This window comes from Eublepharis macularius, chromosome 13 (genome assembly GCF_028583425.1).
Source record: "Eublepharis macularius isolate TG4126 chromosome 13, MPM_Emac_v1.0, whole genome shotgun sequence".
Classification (NCBI taxonomy): domain Eukaryota; kingdom Metazoa; phylum Chordata; class Lepidosauria; order Squamata; family Eublepharidae; genus Eublepharis; species Eublepharis macularius.
The window spans coordinates 35,622,515-35,640,840 of record NC_072802.1 but is presented as its reverse complement, the minus strand read 5'-3'; the positions used below and the strand labels follow the sequence as shown (position 1 = coordinate 35,640,840).

General features: G+C 42.6%; 1 protein-coding gene across 1 annotated transcript in view; it reads left to right on the top strand.

Annotated features, from left to right (window-relative positions):
• MAMLD1 (mastermind like domain containing 1) overlaps window positions 1-18,326 on the top strand; it is a 122,391-nt gene that overhangs the window by 65,090 nt on the left and 38,975 nt on the right. Inside the window, exon 2 of the mRNA XM_054996930.1 lies at window positions 8,346-10,031. Within this exon, the coding sequence (XP_054852905.1) occupies window positions 8,346-10,031 (1,686 nt within the window). The remainder of the gene's footprint in view (window positions 1-8,345; window positions 10,032-18,326) is intronic.

Genomic DNA, 18,326 nt, shown 5'->3' with positions numbered 1-18,326 from the left:
TTGCTTAAAGGTGATCAAATTCGTGACGGATAGGTCTGTCTACAGCTGGAAGCCATGACTGCTAGAAGGAGTTCCATGTTCAGAATTAGCTGAGTATCAAATGCTGGAGGCATTCAGCCCCCATGCCTGTTCACGGTCATCCGGGTGGCCACTACTCGAAGCAGGATGCTTGATGGATCAGGTAGACCCTTGGTCTGATCCGGGGGAGTGGTTCTTGGGTTTTAAAACTTTTATAGATAATGTGATGAGCTAGGATGTTTGGGTCATGTAGCAAACAGTCAGGGCTTTTTTTCAGGGGGAACGCGGGGGAATGGAGTTCCGGAACCTCTTGAAAATGGTCACATGGCTGGTGGCCCCGCCCCCTGATCTCCAGACAGACGGGAGTTTAGATTGCCCTCCGTGCCGCTGAGCGGCGTGGAGGGCAATCTAAACTCCCCTCTGTCTGGAGATCAGGGGGGCGGGGCCACCAACCATGTGACCATTTTCTCTGAGGGCAACCCACTGAGTACCACCACCTCTTTTCCCAGAAAAAAAGCCCTGCAAACAGTGAACCTGCTTCAGAAGGATCAGGCCCTACCCTTTGTTGAGAATTAGGATGGATCCACATAGGAACTTCTTGTGCTCCCAGGTTGCTAAAATATACACGAGGAGTGTGAAGAGCCCTGGGTAAAGGAAGATGAATTGGAGTTAGATTTCTTAAACATGTGTTGTGCTTTGCAAGGTTGAAAGCCATCATGGTATAAAAATTGGACAAGGACTGGTGTGAGCTAGGACCATGCCCCAGGGTTGGCCTTGGCCAGCTGCTATCTCTGTTTAACCTACTTTGCAAGGTTGTTCGGGAGAATAAAACTAGGGCAAATATGAATACCATCCCAAGCTCCTTTTGGAGAAAGGGTGGGATAAAAAGATAAATGTGGAAGACGAGAGCATACCGTGTGCAAGGCCAACGCAAACCCATCCGGCGCCCTCCTCAGAACAGCCTCCTCCCTTAGTACTTCCTGTGATTGTAGTATCATCAAGTCAGCAAAGCTGCTAAAAAGAAGAAAATAGTCAAGAAATCCTATTTGGTCTCTTAAGAAAAACCCACACAGCAAAATCTATCCCCTCTTTTTATTTCCCAGTGGAGGAGATCCACTATTCACCATCCTTGTGACATCACAAGAAATTAATGTAGTCTAAGAAATTACTGTAAAGGGATTCAGAGGACTTTGAAATTAATGGACTATAAAAGCAAGTGACATAAAATGATACTATGAGCATTAGAAGAAGGGTAAAGTGAGGCAGAGGCAATGGAGAAGCATTGAGTTGGAGATTGATCTTGATTTACAGCCAGAAATGAAAGAATTGTGCTTTGCAGCTAGAGAAAATGGGTGAAGCAAAAGGGGGGGGGGGAAGCACTACTTCTTTCTTCAGCTGTCAAGTTAATAACACTTGTCAGTAAATGAAATGTGAAAGTTACAACTAAACAATATGCCCAGTGTGGCTGCTGTTAAATCTTTGGATGACTAATTAAGAGGCATCTTTTGGTAGGAGGATGGCACGGGGAGGAAACAGTATTGTCTGGTTCTTTATAACTGCATTTGTCAAATGCAGATTTTTTTTTTTTTTGCTGTACAAGATTCTGTTTAGTAACCAAGACGTAACACCTGGTTCTTGTATATGTGGCAGGTGAATACAGTCAGTAAATCTGCTTTTCTGCCTTGATTGGGAGTAGATTTTCTCCTTGTCCCCCCCCCTCATTTTAATAATCTTCTATCCTTTCTCCCTTTTTCCTCTCCCCCCTCTACTTAGTTCTTGGTGTTAATGCTTCTCAGGTATTAGAGTTGTCTTGGCAGATTCTTTGAGTTACATAAAATTCTTCACACTCCAGTTGGGACCTAGTGTAGTCTAGAGTATGTGGGCTAATATATGGATTACCTTACTTTGGGATTACCTTGCCTTACTAGCTCTTCTCAGTTGTTACAATTTTGGCACTCGGTGTGATCTTCACTTATACACAACCACGGTCCTCCTGAGCCACCATTTTGTACAAATAGAGCAAGTTGTGTATTTTCAAGCTTTGGTGTGTGTGTTTGGAATCCAAGTGTACTGAAACTGAAAAATGTGTGTGTTTCCCTTTTCACACAAAATGGCAGAAAGGGTGAAGGTCATTGGTCTGTAGTTGGTGGGTTGTGACCCTATTTTTTTTTTAAAAAAGACTTTCACTAGTGATGTCACACCCAATTTCTGTAGCCTGAGAGGAGACAGATTGACAGAGAACGAGGGAACCAGAAGAATTGCTTGCACAAGATACCCAGAGGCGCACGAAGCTGCCACCTACTAAGTCAGACCACAGGTCTTGTCTACTCTGACCGGCAGCATCTCTCTAGGTTCTCTTGTCTACTCTGACCGGCAGCATCTCTCTAGGTTCTCTTGTCTACTCTGACTGGCAGCATCTCTCTAGGTTCTCAGGCTGAGGAGGACTTTCATATCACCTGCTGCCTGATCCTTTTAAATGGAGATGCTAGCAATAGGACCTGGGATCAGTGTAGGCAGAAGTTCTGTGCAAGCTGATAAACTGAAAAGTGGGTGCTTGTGTTACGATCTGAAGTTTAGAGTGAGCTTTGAAACTGGAGAGGGCAAAGGCAGCTGAACCAGTGGCTTCTTTGTACCTTCTCTGTGGTGCTGTGAAATCCTTTATAGTTGACTCTCAAAGTAAATCTAACCCAATGTCACTTTACTGGTTTTATATTCCTGCCAAATATATCAGTTTAATGAAAAGTTCTGCTGGACTATTTGCAATCTAATTTTTTGTAAGGGGAGGTGGCGTTTTGAGAGACCTAAGCATTAGGAAAGAAATGTGTTCGGTGTAGGTAAGTTCTCCTTTTCTAAGTCTGCTCCACTTGCCATTGATGGAGTTTCCTTGTGTGTTCTGCAGGAACCTGTTGCTCTTCTGTACATGTGTCATGTAGCTTGGAGGCTTTTCTAGTTGGCCTTGCACACCACGTTGCTACCTTTCTTTCATTTTGAAGAAGTTATGCAAGGCAGGATGTGAATTAGACTGGAGGAAGTGACACGACCTACGGCCATAATTTAAGAAGGCATCTATCATTAACCGTTTTGAAAGATGAGCTTCTAAAACTATGTAGCAGCGCATGTCAGGAGGGAGGTGGTGATCATCCTGTCAGATACTGAGGAGAGAATGTTTTCAGCGCAGTCAACCTGCCTGCCACGGGCTTTCCAAGTACAGACTTCATCTTGCTGTCACGTCAGCCCAAATCAAAGTAATGCTGACAGGCAGGTCTGATTAAGCGTTCCTTGTTAAGGGGGGGGGGCGGCTCTGTGAGTTGCCTTTGTGTTTTAGAGTTGTACAAACATAAAACAATAAAAATGTCGAGAATACTACAGTGCCTCATAGAGTTGAAAGAGAAAAGAGATAGCAGTGTTTAGACAGTTTGTGTGTTTTTCATAGTTCTGCCTGGTTAAGCAAAAATTGAACTGTGGGCCAAGAAGAAATGGTGCATTGCAGCCAGTGTGGTAAAGTGAAGAAAATGTCAGGTTCAGCTGGCTGAGAACATGTGCCAGTTGCTGTTCCCAGCCAAACCTACCTCACAGGGTTGTTGGAATAAAGGGGGGGGGGTGGCCCTGTATGTTACTTTGAGCAACTGGAGACCTGTAAGAAATCTTCATGAGTGAAAGGCACTGGGCAGGGAACAGAAGGCTAATTCCTCCCAACCACCTTCTTCCTGTAAATGCCTTTGAGCCCCCCTCCAAAGAACCAGTCCTGGTCACAGCCTTTAATTAGTCCTGTGCTGATTTGAAAGTGTAGATCTCTCTTATTCAGATCCACCTTGGAAGTAATTGGGCTCAGCCATAAAATGCTCCATGGCTAGAGGAGTTTTTTTAAAAAACTTGTTTTATTCCTGGAGTGGCTTTGGGGTAACTAGATCACTAAAATTCCCAAAAACTTGGAAACTGCTACTGAGGTGCTGCTTATTTCTGATCTAATATCGTGCTTTATTTATTTGACAAGTGAAGGATAAGTTTGTGCCATCTGTGCAGGAAAAAAATTGCTGGCCAGCTATACTTCCTTGTGATGAAGTCCCCCCTCCCCAGAACAGAGAAATGTTGGGAACTAAAGCAGAGGGCGATGGTTAAGTTTGTAGTGAGGCACTGGAACAGCAGGAAATGGTTTGTACTTTGAACAAACAGCAGTCATTCACTGGAGCAGCAACTTCAGCAGTGAAGTACTGTACTTTTCTTTTGGACAGTCTACGCTACCCGTACAGTGGGAGGTAACTACTCTTGTTCACTTTTCATCCATCCTTGTCTAGATGAAATACTCAGAATGATATTGTTAGCTGCTGCAGTTAGAAAGGGAGTAATTGAGAACATAGATGGCTCCTCAGCGGGTTTGTTAATTTCCTCTTCACCTCCTAGAAAGGGAGGTGAAACTGACAGAGCCTTTGCCCTGCAAAGAGGAAATTAACCAACCCTCTGAACAGCATCTCCCCAGCTCTGTAGAGAGGGGAAATTGACAAAGCCTTCCAATCTCTTTTAAAACTCAGCTTCCCGGCTAACATTGTGACTCCCTTCACATGCAGTCCTCATGTAATTTGTCATTTGTAGCTTGGCTCTCAGTAGCGTTCCATGTGTGTGTTCAGAATTCTAGTGGGATCCAGTTTATAAAAGCAAGATAACTGGAAAGATGGAGCCCTGGTCTTTGATATTAAAACCTGAATTTAAATCTGGCCTTTGCTCAATTCAATCGCTTGATTCACCATCTTTCTTAATTATTTTTGCATTTTAGGCCACTTTTCTCCCCGAAGGGACATACAAAAAAGGAAGAAAATGCCAAACAGCAAAAAACAAATAAACAAAACAAATCTGGGCTGGCCCAAGTTTGCCAAGCAGATATTGGAAGATATGAGGCATGGCCAACCCCCCTTCCCTGGCTCATACCTCTGGCCCCATCCAGGCTAAATACCATGGTGAAATAGACACAGAGTACTCTTTGCAGACTTCCTGGACAGTTATTCAGTTCAAATCGTATCTTCTGTGTATAGAGATTCTTCATGTGGCTGGTTGACAGCGAACTATACATGCAGGGTCCTTAAAAGCAAACATGAACTGCTCCAAAGCTTGGGCGCCTTCCTTCACAATAAAGAAGTAGTGGACCGTCTTGTAACCTGGAGTCCTTTTGCAATATATGAAGAAGCTAGGGTAAAGCAATATGGTGCCCCTACCCTATGGGTAGAGAATGAAGGAATAGATTACTGAGCAACGAACTCCCCATAACCGTAGAACCACCAAGTAAGCCATATTTTGACAGGCAATGGAGAGAATCTTATTCTACTGCTGCAGATCAGAAATCTGGGGAAGCTTTGAGGGTAATGATAGAAAAGTGGTCTAGAAATATTTTAAATAAAGAAAACAAGAGAAAACAAGAGAACAATAACATCTGTTTGTGATTCCACAAGCAGCCAGAGGAGCACTTCTCTCTTCTCCTGCTTCCCCAGATCTCTGATCGGGAATGCAAATGCAGTAACATTCTCTTCACCCCTTTGCAGGACAATGCAGACCATCTCCCCATACAGCTGCTCCTGATATGTAGCAGTCGCCATTTGGCCAAAAAATTCCTGGTTGACAAGCTCAGCTTAGGGTACTTCAGTTGTGTCTCTGGCCGTGGTTAACCAGCTTACCAAACAGTTACATGTACACTGTGGTATGTTAAAGTGTCAGCTTGTATTCCTCTTATGATGTGGCAGAATGCAAGACAAAAATTAATGGAAGTGGAACCAAGAGTCTGCTTAAGGCTGAGTAACATGGATACATCTAACTATGCAGGTGCTTGTAGAATAGGGTTGACTTTGCACCAATTAATGAGTTTCTTTTTGTTTTGTGCAATTAAAATAGTTTCATTTGTGGTAGTGGGCCAGATTTGTTAAAAGTCAAACGTAACTTGGAAATGCTGTATTAATAGTGGTGGAAAAGGCTGAATGTATTTATTTATGTCATTTATACATAACTCACTGAGACTCAAGGCGGATTACACAGTATGAGATTAGTACAATCATTATCAAGTACATTTCAATACAGTATCAAGGACATTTCCATAAATAATGCCATAGGATATATAGATACAAGTTTAAAAGACATAGTATTAGTAAGAATCCAATAGAAAAAATACTGAAACATAATCAATTCTAGGACTGACATTAGACATCATGGAGCACAGGTGGTACATAGGAGTACATATTCAAAGCAACAGATAATATGTAAGGCAATATAGTGATGAAGTCTACGGTCCATAACTCATTAGCGAAGCATCTGAGACCCAATCCCTACAATACAGCCCTCCCATCTTCCCATACATCTTTACTTTTCCAGATAACTTGGAGAAAATGATAAGCATATTCTCATCTTAAAACTGATAGTGCTTTTGGAAATTATCTCATTCTTGGTAAATAAGAGCATAATTGTAATGCTTTTAACTCAAAGCAGCAGCATTAATGGCTGATTAATCCTGTTGACACCCCGTCCTGGTTATTAAAATGAGGGCCAAGCATAATTGCATTTTGAAGAGATTGGCAAGTCATCTCAAGTGGCCGTGAGAGAGCCCTCGTCTGCTGCTCAGAATCTTTAGAGAGTGTAGAAAATGTAACTTTCTCTTTTTGCCGGGATTTCTGGTTTCTAAATGAACTTGATTAGGGAGGATCGTCTTTATTTTGAGGACTTGTTGCAACAACGCTTTTAAAAAAAAATGTTTTGAGAAGTATTTACAACCCCCCTGAAGGAATGACAGGTTGACTGACATGGATTACAAAGGGCTGTAACATATTAAGCTTTTGCTTGTCAGTTGCTGTTTTTGTGATGTCTGAGACATCTGTGGTTGGGTAGCTTGAAAGATTATAGTCTGTTCAGATAGTCGAGACTTTTTGTTTTGCTTCATTTAGAAAGTATGCAGATTATTTCAAAAGCTCTCCCTGTAAGGAATGTAAAAATAGTGAAGCTCTCTCTGCATGAGTTTTAATACCTCTTACTGGCTGTGTGTTGCCAGCTTGAGTTCATGATTCCATTCAAACCAACTATTGTTTGGAGAAAAAGTAATTTCTATAGACTAAATGTTGGCATGTTTACTAGGAGTACAGAGCCATAATTGAAACAGTATTTTGCTCTTTTTCAGGGTGGGGGATTCTGTTGTTCAAGATGGAAAATGTCAGGTGCTTTGAGAAATTCTTATGTATGTAGAATAAGGCCGACTTCGGGATTTGGCAGTGTTCTGTATCTGCCGAGGTACATGGACTGGTAGAGGGCCCAGCATCTGCCAGAGATGGTTGGCCCCCCCCCCCCCCGGCCCCCTTCAGGAATAGGAGTGCCATTCCTTCTAAAGCTCCTCCCAACAGAAATGGAAACTCTCCCTAGAACCCCTTGCAACATTGCAAGCACCTTTGGAGCGATCTCCAATTCCTCTTGGTAGGAAGGTAGTGGAACACAACTCTTGCAGGCCCTTCTTAATTCCATCGGCAGCTAATAAGGCTAAAAGATCATGAAAGGATAGTACTCTGCTCTCCTTTTCATGTGCTCAAAGGCATAAGGGAGAGGAGCACAACTCTTAGCCTTGCAGGAGGTTCTTAAAAGAACATAAGAGTTGTGCTGCGGAAGGAGGAACAGCATACTTAGTTGGGTGGGCACTTGAAGGCACCAAAACTTAGAGTTTCTCCGGCAGAGAACCATCAAGTTTATGTGGCTTTACAATATAAGCAACAGAGATGGGTCTCTCCCTGCAAGGACATTCCAGCCTCTATAAAGAGATGGCAACGGTTAGAGGGAAAGAGGATAAGATGGATGGAAGAAGCATCATGGGATGAATCAAAATAGTAGTTGAACCTGATTATACTACTGTACAGGCTGCTTCCACACATGTAGGATAATGCTCTTTCAATGCACTTTAGAGACTGTTTGCAACTGGATTTTCCTGTTTCACACAGGAAAGTCTACTTGCAAACAATCACTAAAGTGCATTGAAAGTGCACTGAAGGGCATTATCCTGTGTGTGTGAAAGCAGCTGGAGTCAGTTCAGTTCAGTTCCAAACTGAAGACCGTTATATAGAAATTAAACATCATAAACCATGAACAATGAGCAACCCTCCCTCCTTTCTAATGTAGATTTGACCCTTTTTAATTGCACGGAGAGTTGAGAGTAGGTTTTGAGGAGGAATTTGAACCAGTTTAAATGTTAGCTTTGCCATAATTCTATCAATAAATTCAAAATAAGGTTGGTTGGTTTGCTATCTGTATTCTGTGATTTGCTTTGTATGTTTGGATTTTCCAGGACGATTAATAAAACATTGTTTTCTTTGCAGTTACAGGGATCCATTAAGAGAAAGCTGGAAGATGACAGTTCCCCAGCCTCCCACACCATGCCCGATGTCATTTTCGCAAGTGAGAATAAGAGACTCTGCCTTGATGATGTCACTCTTTCAATGGGACAAGGAGCCAATCCCGTTTCCTGTCCAGATATGCAGCAGTCACCCTTCTCCGCCAGTCACAGTGCATCCTCTATAGGAGTGCAGGGTCATGCCATGCTGTTGGAAAATAATCATATGAATGGTAGCAGTATAGGGTCTCCGTTTTCAGTACCACCTAATACTGAAGCAGGGCAGAAGGGATCCATAGTTAGCCAAAACAGTATGGGCCATTATGATGAGAAAGGCAGTAACATACAATCCGTAGACCAGGAACTGCAAGATCTGTTAGAAGAACTGACTAAAATGCCTGAACCTTCTCCCAATGAACTGGACCTCGAGAAGATCTTGGGAAGCAAACCTGAGGAGCCTCTTGGAAGTCTTGGCCATCCACAGCCAACCATCAACAACACTCCAAAGTCTTCTCCACAGACACCACACATGGAGAACCATGTGCCCAGCAAAGAGTTTTCTCCAGGCTGTAACCCTACAAGTGGAGGGTCACCCCAAATGAGACCCTCCTCAGCTGGAGCAATCTATCCAGTTCCATCCCAAAACAAACCTGTTGCGTCACCCATTTCATCAACTGCACCAAGTAAGAACCAGGCTCAGTCTATGCTCTCAGTTCCTTTGCCCAACATGACTAGCTCTAATTGGCATGCACAGCAACTAAAACAACTGGCAGCAAGCAAACAGGTCCCTGCTGCCAAGCACCAAGCACCTAGCTGGTCTAACATGTCATCCCAAGGCCTCTCTCCCCCTTACCGGCAAGGATCTTCCCCTCACCATCAGCCGTTCAGTCCCCAAAATGTCATGGTGTCTAGCATGAGCTCTAATGGCTTGCCAGGAAACAACATTCAAAGTCCTCAGAACTCTTTGCTCTCGAGCATAACGTCCAATAGCAATCCATCCAGTGGTCCATCGCCTCCTTTTGGTTCTGAGAAGATTTCTAGTCCTGTTCTCAACCAGCAACCTTTCAGCCCTCCAAATCCCATCCTTTCCAACATATCTGCCACCAGCATTCCGACCAACAGCATCAAAAGCCCACAAAACAACTTGGTGTCTGCTAATACTGGGCCCTCCCCACCGTATAGGCCCGAGAAGCTTTCGAGCCCTGCTCTGCACCAACCCCCATTTAGCCCTCAAAGTACCTTGATTCCAAACATCACTCCTACCAGCAACCCAACCAGCATGCAGAGCTCTCTTTTCAAACCAATGTCAGCAGCTCAGTCCAAAAACATGAATCTTATCATGCAGCAACCATCCAACGGCTTACAGACAGGCTTGGTGACTGAAGGGCCTGTTGGGCAAGACCAGTTTTCATTCACTAACACCAAGCCCTTGTCCCATTTCACTTCGGAGTCCACCGCTCCACAGAAGATGTCTCCCATGACATCGGGCCCTGGGCAGCAATCGCTCATTCACTATCTCCAGCAGCAGCAGCAGCAGCAGCAGCAGCAACAAGCAGCTACTTCACAGCAGTCCCAGCAAGTCAACAACAGCCAATTCATTCATCAGCAGCTGCGGCAGCTGATGCAGCCTTCTCGGATGCAGCGGCATGTGCAGCCATCTCAAGCCCGACAGGTAAGAAGAACTTTCTTCTGACATAGAAGTGTTTTTGTTCTCTGGTAACTACACATGATGCTTCTGATCAAACAATCCTCTCTCTCTAGCCAGCATGATGTCGTGATTATGGTGTCGGTTTAGGATCTAAGAGATCCAGGTTCAGATTTTCCACTCTTCCATGGAAGCTCGCCATGTTAGGCCTCTCCTTCTCTATGAATGCCATCCTGAGTGCCTTGAGGGAAAGATGGGATAAATATGAACTCTCAATAAATATGGGAGATCAACGTTCAGACTAGAGCCAAGTGGCAGTTTTTGGGTTTGAGGGTGAGTGAGGTGGTTGCTATTTTCATTCAGTGTTTGTTTAAAATTAAAATTTGACCATTGTCTTTCTGTGATTCAGCTCAGTGACAGACAAGAACGCAAGTGGGGAAAAGATCCCGAGGATAAAAATAAAAAGTTGTTGCACAAAACTCACCGTCCTTCCCTTTGTTTTTAGGAAGTTCTTGGGGCAGGGGGGAGACTTTTCATGATCTGCCTTAAAAAGAGCAGGCAGATTCATCTAGCATTTTGAGGAAAGCTGTCCACAACTGTGGTACTTTCGCTGGTCAGGCCTGGCCCTGAATAATACCAAGCTTTAATTTCTTGAGCAAAAGGGGCCCTAAACAGCCACACTGAGCCACTAAGAGACAGTGACCCCCAAATTAAAAATGGCCCCCTTGAGGTCTCTTTCTGGATCCCAGTCCATTGGCTGATCATGTGAGAACATCTGTGTGTTTGTGGGTATGTATGTAAGAAAGAGAGTGTATGTAGTTGGGTATTGGAAGAGAAGATAAGTGTGGGTCTCTGGTAGGAAGAAGAAAGCTGACAGGAAGAAAGTTGATTCATTTGAAATGTGGTGCAGAAGGAGAGCTTTGCAGATACCATGGAAGGCTGAAAAGACAAATAGGTGGGTTCTAGATCAAATCAAGCTTGAATTCGTCCTAGAAACTAAAATGATGAGACCAAGGCTATCATACTTTGGTCACATCATGAGAAGACAAGACTCACTGGAAAAGACAATAATGCTAGGGAAAGTAGAAGGTAGTAGGAAAAGAAGAAGACCAAAATGAGATGGCTGGACTCAATAAAAGAAGCCACGTCTTCCAGTTTGCAAGATCTGAGTAAGTCAGTAAGTAATGAGAGTAAGTAATGAGAGGATGTGTTGGAAGTCTTTCATTTATAGGGTCAGCATGAGTTGGAAGTGACTTAACAGCACATAACACACATGCACAAACACACAGCCTTAACATCAGCATAAACTGTGAAGTTAAGCCAAGTGGATGAAAATGTTTTGAGTTGCAATGAACAGGACTAGAAATACTTCTGCACCCCTTCTGCCAGAATGACTTGCTTTTGACCAGCAGTGATTTGGCTACAAACTGAGTACTAAAACTGCCAGTTGCCACAGGCAGGTTAGCTTTAGGGAGCACCTTACAAGGAGCTTTCTCATGACCAGTTGATCAGGAAGGAGTTCTGCAGAGCTAGCATTTGAGTTTTTTGTGACAAAGAAACGGAAATCTTGTGAGCGAAACCCTGGTATTTTGTTTTGGGAACAAACCCATTTTACATTCAGCGAAATCTCTCAGACATTTCTGAATTCGGTGCCTGCTAGTAAAGCTATAATATCTGTTCCCAAGACTAACGGACAGCAATGAGGTTACCAAGCAAGTACAGTAAGGAGGCAAACTCTGATGTTAGGTATATATTGAGTACACCTGCAAGTAAGGGTCCTTATCTAAATATGCTTTCTGTTTCTCAGGCACGCTGGGAGTGCTGAGATGGAGGGTTCTTCTGGCATAGTCATCAGTATATCTCTGATCCATACGGCATCTGACCTTAGCTGGCTGTGGCCCATTATCTTCTACACAGGAAGCACTGCCTGGGCACAGTCCACAAATAGTAAGGTGCAATGCTGTTAGATGAAAAACCTGGGTTCATGTGGCACCATTGCTCACCAAGGCTAAGCCCTGTAACATATGTTCAGTGCTAAGGCTGACGTTCAGAATGGGGAAGGCAGTATTGGGTAGAAAGTGCCTTTCAACATGTCTTTCTCACATCCCTAAATAACCTTCCCACACACTGCAGAAAGCGGCATCCCATGCATTTGACTTACTTCTATTTGGATTTCAGAAATAATGCACCAATTCCATGCAGGACTTTCTCCCCCCTCTCGCCTTGGGCCGCTTTCTCCCTGTTTCTAAAGATGTGTCTGAAATTACCCACCTGGGAGCTTGGGAGTCTCCTGTACTGATGAGCCATAAGAATCCTCGTCTGTTGTGACAATAACTGTGAGCAAAGAAAATTTCACATTTTTCAAATTGGTTAGGTAAGCTCATGATGCCTGACTGGTTTTACTAGGAGAGACTTAGAACATTAATTATGTGCTAAACGACAGCTCTGTTCTGGATTTTATATAGCTTGTTAAGCCGCCTCTGAATAACAAGTGAGTAGAGGATCAGGGCATTTCTTTTTATGAGCTTAATGGCTTTTATCACAAACCGTAGATTCTGACTGCAAAATTACGCACAGCCCGTAGAGACATAAATGGATTATCGCAATTCTAGTATTGCTCATCAAGTTTTTCCTTTTGCAGTGTGGTATTTCTGTTTCTTAGGAACGGAGGATGGAAGCATCAGTTGATTATTCTATGCTATTAATCAACTAATTAATCACCATGATGTGGACTGTTAATAGTGCTTTAAGGAGAATTCCTAGTGCAACTGTGTTCAGAGTTGGTGACATTTACGGAAAACTGTGTTAGATTTTGATAATGGCCATTTCCACACATGTTGAATAATGCACTTTCAATGCACTTTCGCATTCCTTTTGAAGTGGATTTTTTGTTCCACACATGGAAAATCAGTTTCAAATGTTCACTAAAGAGTATTGAAAGTGGATTATTCAATGTGTGTGGAAGTAGCCAATGAGGCTAAGGTGGATTGATTTGAAAACAAGGCATCATTTTATCTCTCTCTTTTAATCCAAGAAAAGGGGTGTCTTCATTAAGTATACAACTAGCTATATTGATTATAGTAATTCAGTTTACACTTTGCTAGCAGGACAAGGGCCATTTCCACACGGTCTGAAAACAGCACGATACTCACGGATTGCTGCCGGCTTCCTCGCACAATTTCTGACGTCGCCCGTTTACAAAACGAGATTTCTGATATCACCCGTTACAAAATATCAGAAATTGTGCAAGGAAGCCAGCAGTGATCCGTGAGTATCATGCTATTTTTAGACCATGTGGAAACAGCCATGGATTCTGTTTTTAGATGAAATGTCTTCATACATGGATTGCCTTTATAGCCATTTCCAAGCCATCAAAACCAACAAAGGGTTTAAGAACTCCTTTAAAAGTGTGCAATGAATTTCTGTGAGGTTTATGTGCATGGCATAGTCTGTTTATGTAATGTTCACATGTGCAATTATCATTCATTGAGAAGACAAACTTTGGGAAATCTTTGCTTAACTAATCCTGACTCATGAGACAGAGGCGAAGGAAAAACATAGGCTCTGCTCATTTGCATAAACGACCTTTGAATGGTATCAATCTACTTGTCATCAATGGCATTTATGTTTTTGTTATTATTGATGCAACAGCTTAGTGCAAAATAATTTAACTTCTGGCTACTAATTGCATATTACAAATGGCAGTTGGAAAATGTGCAAATCACCCCCTCCTCAAACAAAGCATCTGAGAAACTTTCCAGAATGTTCCTTGAATGCAAATGTGGAAGTCTATACAGAATAAAATACTCTTTAGAACAAAATGATCTTCAACCCTCCACACCCCAGCTGCCCTCCAGCAATCCCCAATATCTTCTTTTTTTCCAGTCTTGGCTTACCACATAGAGCTTTGATAGCACTGGGTAACCTAAAAAGAGAGAAAAAATATCACCTGTGTAATGCATCTCCTTAGCCCCATGCCCTACAAAACAACCATCAAGTAATCCAAATATCACCTTACCATATATTTGTGGCTTATCTTATATGTTCATCATCATGGATCACATGGTTTTGACAGGACAGAATGAATTAATGAGTGTGTGAATGGCCACTTCCCTGTTAGTAAAAAGCAAGTGTCCCGAGTACAGATATGCTGGGCTCTAGAACAGGCTTAGAGAGACATCAAGGTCCCTGATGTGGAACTTCTGGAGATCTGCAGAAAACAACATAAGTAGTTGTGTTGGTCTGTGGCAAAATCCAGAAACGCAAGCCATTTAGCACAGTTTACTAAGACCAATTAAAATAATGCAAAAGTGTGGAAGCTTTTGAGCTCTCAAGAACTTTTAACAAGGCTGGCTAGTTTAAAAGTGTATTGGAGGGGCGGAATCTTTCAAGCTATGATCTTAGGGCTACTTTGTCTGTATAGGATGTTTTGACAGATTCAGTGGGTCCAGGTGTGGGTCCCGGTTGTGCCCTTGGCATGCTGGAAGCAAGAAACAAACAGAAAAGAAGTCATCCAGTCAAAAAGGATACCCAATAATTGATCAAATGTCTCTGGTGCCAGAGAGAACACACAAGTCCCTTAAATGCTGAGATCACCCTTGATTCCCCCCAGTTGTTTTCATGACCTATGACTTAAAAAAATAATTGAGCTTTACTTGTTCAAGTTGAGGGTTCTGAGGATGAGGAATAGAACGCAGCGGCTATGCTCAGGCATGATGGCGAGTGAAATGGCCAATGGGGTGGAGTGTGGGAAGAGAAGCTGAGGAAAAGGTGAGTAAAACATATATTCCAAGTGAATCAGGCTGCCATTTGAATATATAACTGAATGGGGCTTATTAAGATGAGGGAGGAGAAACTGAACACTTGAACATGTGGAATGTGCATTTCTGAACATGGAGGGAAGAATAAATGAAGTTGACAGTGTTGGAAGCAGAGGATGTAAACATGAGGCTGTGTACATAAAAATAACAGCAGGGAAGTTTAGTCAGAGCTGAAGAGGAAGTGGATGAAGAAACAGAGTTGAAGAGAGGCTTTTTCAGCATGGTTCTGGAAGGCACCACACCAAGTGGTAGTTATGAGAGTAGCATGAACTATTGGGTGGTTTTTAGTTTTTAAAAATGCACACAGGTGTAGATGAAGGCACTATGAAGTACTGTTAGGAAAACGTTTTTTAGGAAAATAATTTGCTCTTGATAAACAAATCATTCTACAAATTACACTCCAAAATTCTTACACAGAGATACAAAATAACAAGATAACAATTCAAATCATATGAAATTAACAAAAACGGTTCAAAATTGCACAATATACATTATGATTACATAGGTGATGATATTTCTTATCTCTTTTCCTTGTCCCTAGACCCTGTCCTTAGCTCTTGGAAAAGCGGAACCATTCCTCATAAACTCCATGATCATATCTGAGAGAGCTTATTTTTAAACTGTTTGGTTATGATATCCAGTGACGGGATGTTTCTCTGGGTTTTCAGATATCCATTATATTGTATACATTATATTATTAATCTTACAAACTACAAAATATAATCTAAAACTTTAATTTTCAGTTTAAAGTAATGTTGGGGTTGATATATATGTTATTGCCCCTTTTCAGATGTCTGACAGTGTGCAGAGCCAATATGTTGTGCAGGGTGCCAGATGGCAGCATACAGAGCGTATGCATGTGCAACTTTTATACATGTAGTCTCTGAGCATAACAGGAACACACATGCAGGCCCTGCTACCACAAGCCAGTGTTCAGTTAACAAGCCTATAGAACCTCAGAAAAGGGCTTTAGCATATTATGAAAGGTGGTGGAAGTCACCTTTGGGGGAAGGGGGCTGATTCTCTCCATGTGTATGGAGCTGGTCAGTGTCAGACTATAACAAGATCCGAAGGAGTTAGCCATGTTAGTCTGTAGTTGCAAAATAGTAAAGAGTCCAGTAGCACCTTTTAGACTAACCAACTTTATTGTAGTGTAAGCTTTTGAGAACCACAGTTCTCTTCATCAGATGCATGAATTTGTCATGCATCTGACGAAGAGAACTGTGGTTCTCAAAAGCTTTTGCTACAATAAAGTTGGCTAATCTTAATGGTGCTTCTAGATTATAACAAGCAAGAGAGACCTGGGTTCAACTCCACACCCAGTCACACAGCTCACTGGATGACCTTGGGCCAGTTGCTTTCTCCGTCTAACCTACCTTACAGGGAAGCTGTGAAGATAAAATGGAGTATGGAAAACCATAAGTGCCACCTTGAGCTCCTTACAGGAAAGGCAAGATAAGAAGATGCTGCGCACCCCCCAATTACATGGCAAATGCTCATCTTGTTAGCAGCTACCATATATGTATAGCACTGAAGTGGAAAATTGCTTCCTCTTCAGGGCAGTTGGCAAGTTCAGAGTCTCCACATGTCAGCGTGGCATCACCTTTGTGGAGGCTGCTTTGTGGCCCCTCTGTGTAGTAAGCAGGCTTAAACCCTACTCACACTTTTATAATCTGTGTGCATGGTTAGGTGGCATCCAGGAACAATTTATTCATGCAGAATAGGAGTGTGACGTTTGGCTGTCTTAATTATGTACTGCCAATGGTCCTATTACTGAGCAAGTGATGAATAGTCAGGGGCTTGATGTTAATATTCCATAATGACTGGGTTTGCTTCTCTAATGGTCTGGAATCTTACTTCAGCCGTCAGAAGGTGGAGGGGCAGAGAAGCAATCTGGAGCAAGTCTAAACTCAGGGCCTGAGAAAATCCAAAGAGCTGTGAGAGGTGGTGTGATGATCTGGCCGGGCAAGGGTGAGGTTTCTCTCTCTTTGGGAAACCAATGCAGGATTAGTTGTTGTGGGGTTAGCTGCAGGCGACGGGCTCCTCAGGGTTCTGCTCTTTATGTTTACGAATAAACATATATTCTGTAGACACTGTAAGTCTTCAAATGCACTGTAATCCAAAGGAAAGGAAATTCTGTAGAATTACCTTTTCCAATCTTGCTTCTTGAAGAAGGTAACACTTAACAATCTGCTTTCATCTTTTGAGTAACAATTTTTGCCTCTCCTAATCAAATAAAGAACTAGATTTAGTGCCTGGCAAGGAATGATAATTTGTTAAACTGCTGAGTGAGGACCACTTCTGCATTTAAGGATAATTGTTGATGCAGTTGCCTGTTTGTCTCTTTTGCAAAGGAGTGCTGGAGTGATGTTGTAGATTTTTAAAAAGTTACTGCCCTTTTGTCTTTTGCACACACACTTTTTTGCAGACACCCTTTTCAAATGGGTTAAGAGGCCTAGGGTGGTAGTAAAGGGATCAGCTGCTGGAGGTGGGAGTGTGTGCTTTTGTGACTTTTAAGTCTCGTTTTAAAATAAAGCGTTTGCATTCCAAAGAGTAACCTTGTGGTTATGCTTCTTTTTAACAACACTCTTTATCTTAGATCTCCAGCCCAGACAGACAATTCATAAAACCCCAGATTGCCTGCACAAGTGGTAAATCTGATAATGCTTAATCTTTCCCCATCTGATGTTCAATGCTTTTATTGTTATGCATTGACAGATATTGATTTGGCCACTGCAGGTTTGTGTTTCATGATAGTGGAAATCTGAGTCCTGTAGGATGTATTCTGTGTAATGTAACCGTTCGAGTGAAACGGCCTTCAAAGGAACTGTGCGTTAGACAAAACAGCTAATGCAGAATACTTGGAGGTTTACAGGGTGACTTATTTGTGACAATCCCATGAACTCTACTTGAACCAAATCCACATATCATAGACAGAAATCTGGGATCATGTTCAAAGAATTACCCTCATGATTATATAGATAATCAGTTCCAGCATAAAGTTTCCATGTAGATGTGTCCGCACAGAATACAGAAAGAGATTCTGCAATAAGTTGGGCATAAATTTAAAAACGTGATGGGTAAAGAGGACCTAAAGATGCACCTAAGGTCTGAGTGCAGCTCCCTCGCCCAGCTATTATTACAGGTATGCTCAGGGCTTTTTTTCTGGGAAAAGAGGTGGTGGAACTCAGAGGGTGGCTCTCGGAGAAAGTGGTCACATGGCTGGTGGCCCTGCCCTCTGATCTCCAATCTAAACTGCCCTCTGTCTGGAGATCAGGGGGCGGGGCCACCAGCCATGTGACCATTTTCAAGAGGTTCTGGAACTCCGTTCCACTGTGTTCCAGCTGAAAAAAAGCCCTGGGTATGCTCATTAAAGCATGAGATTGGCGGGGTCCTTGTTGAGTCTTCAATATGGCAGCTTTGAATTTGTTGCTCTGAGTCTGTTATTTGTGAACCAGTAATAAAATTGATGTGCAGTGTTAGTTTGCATGAGTACGATTTG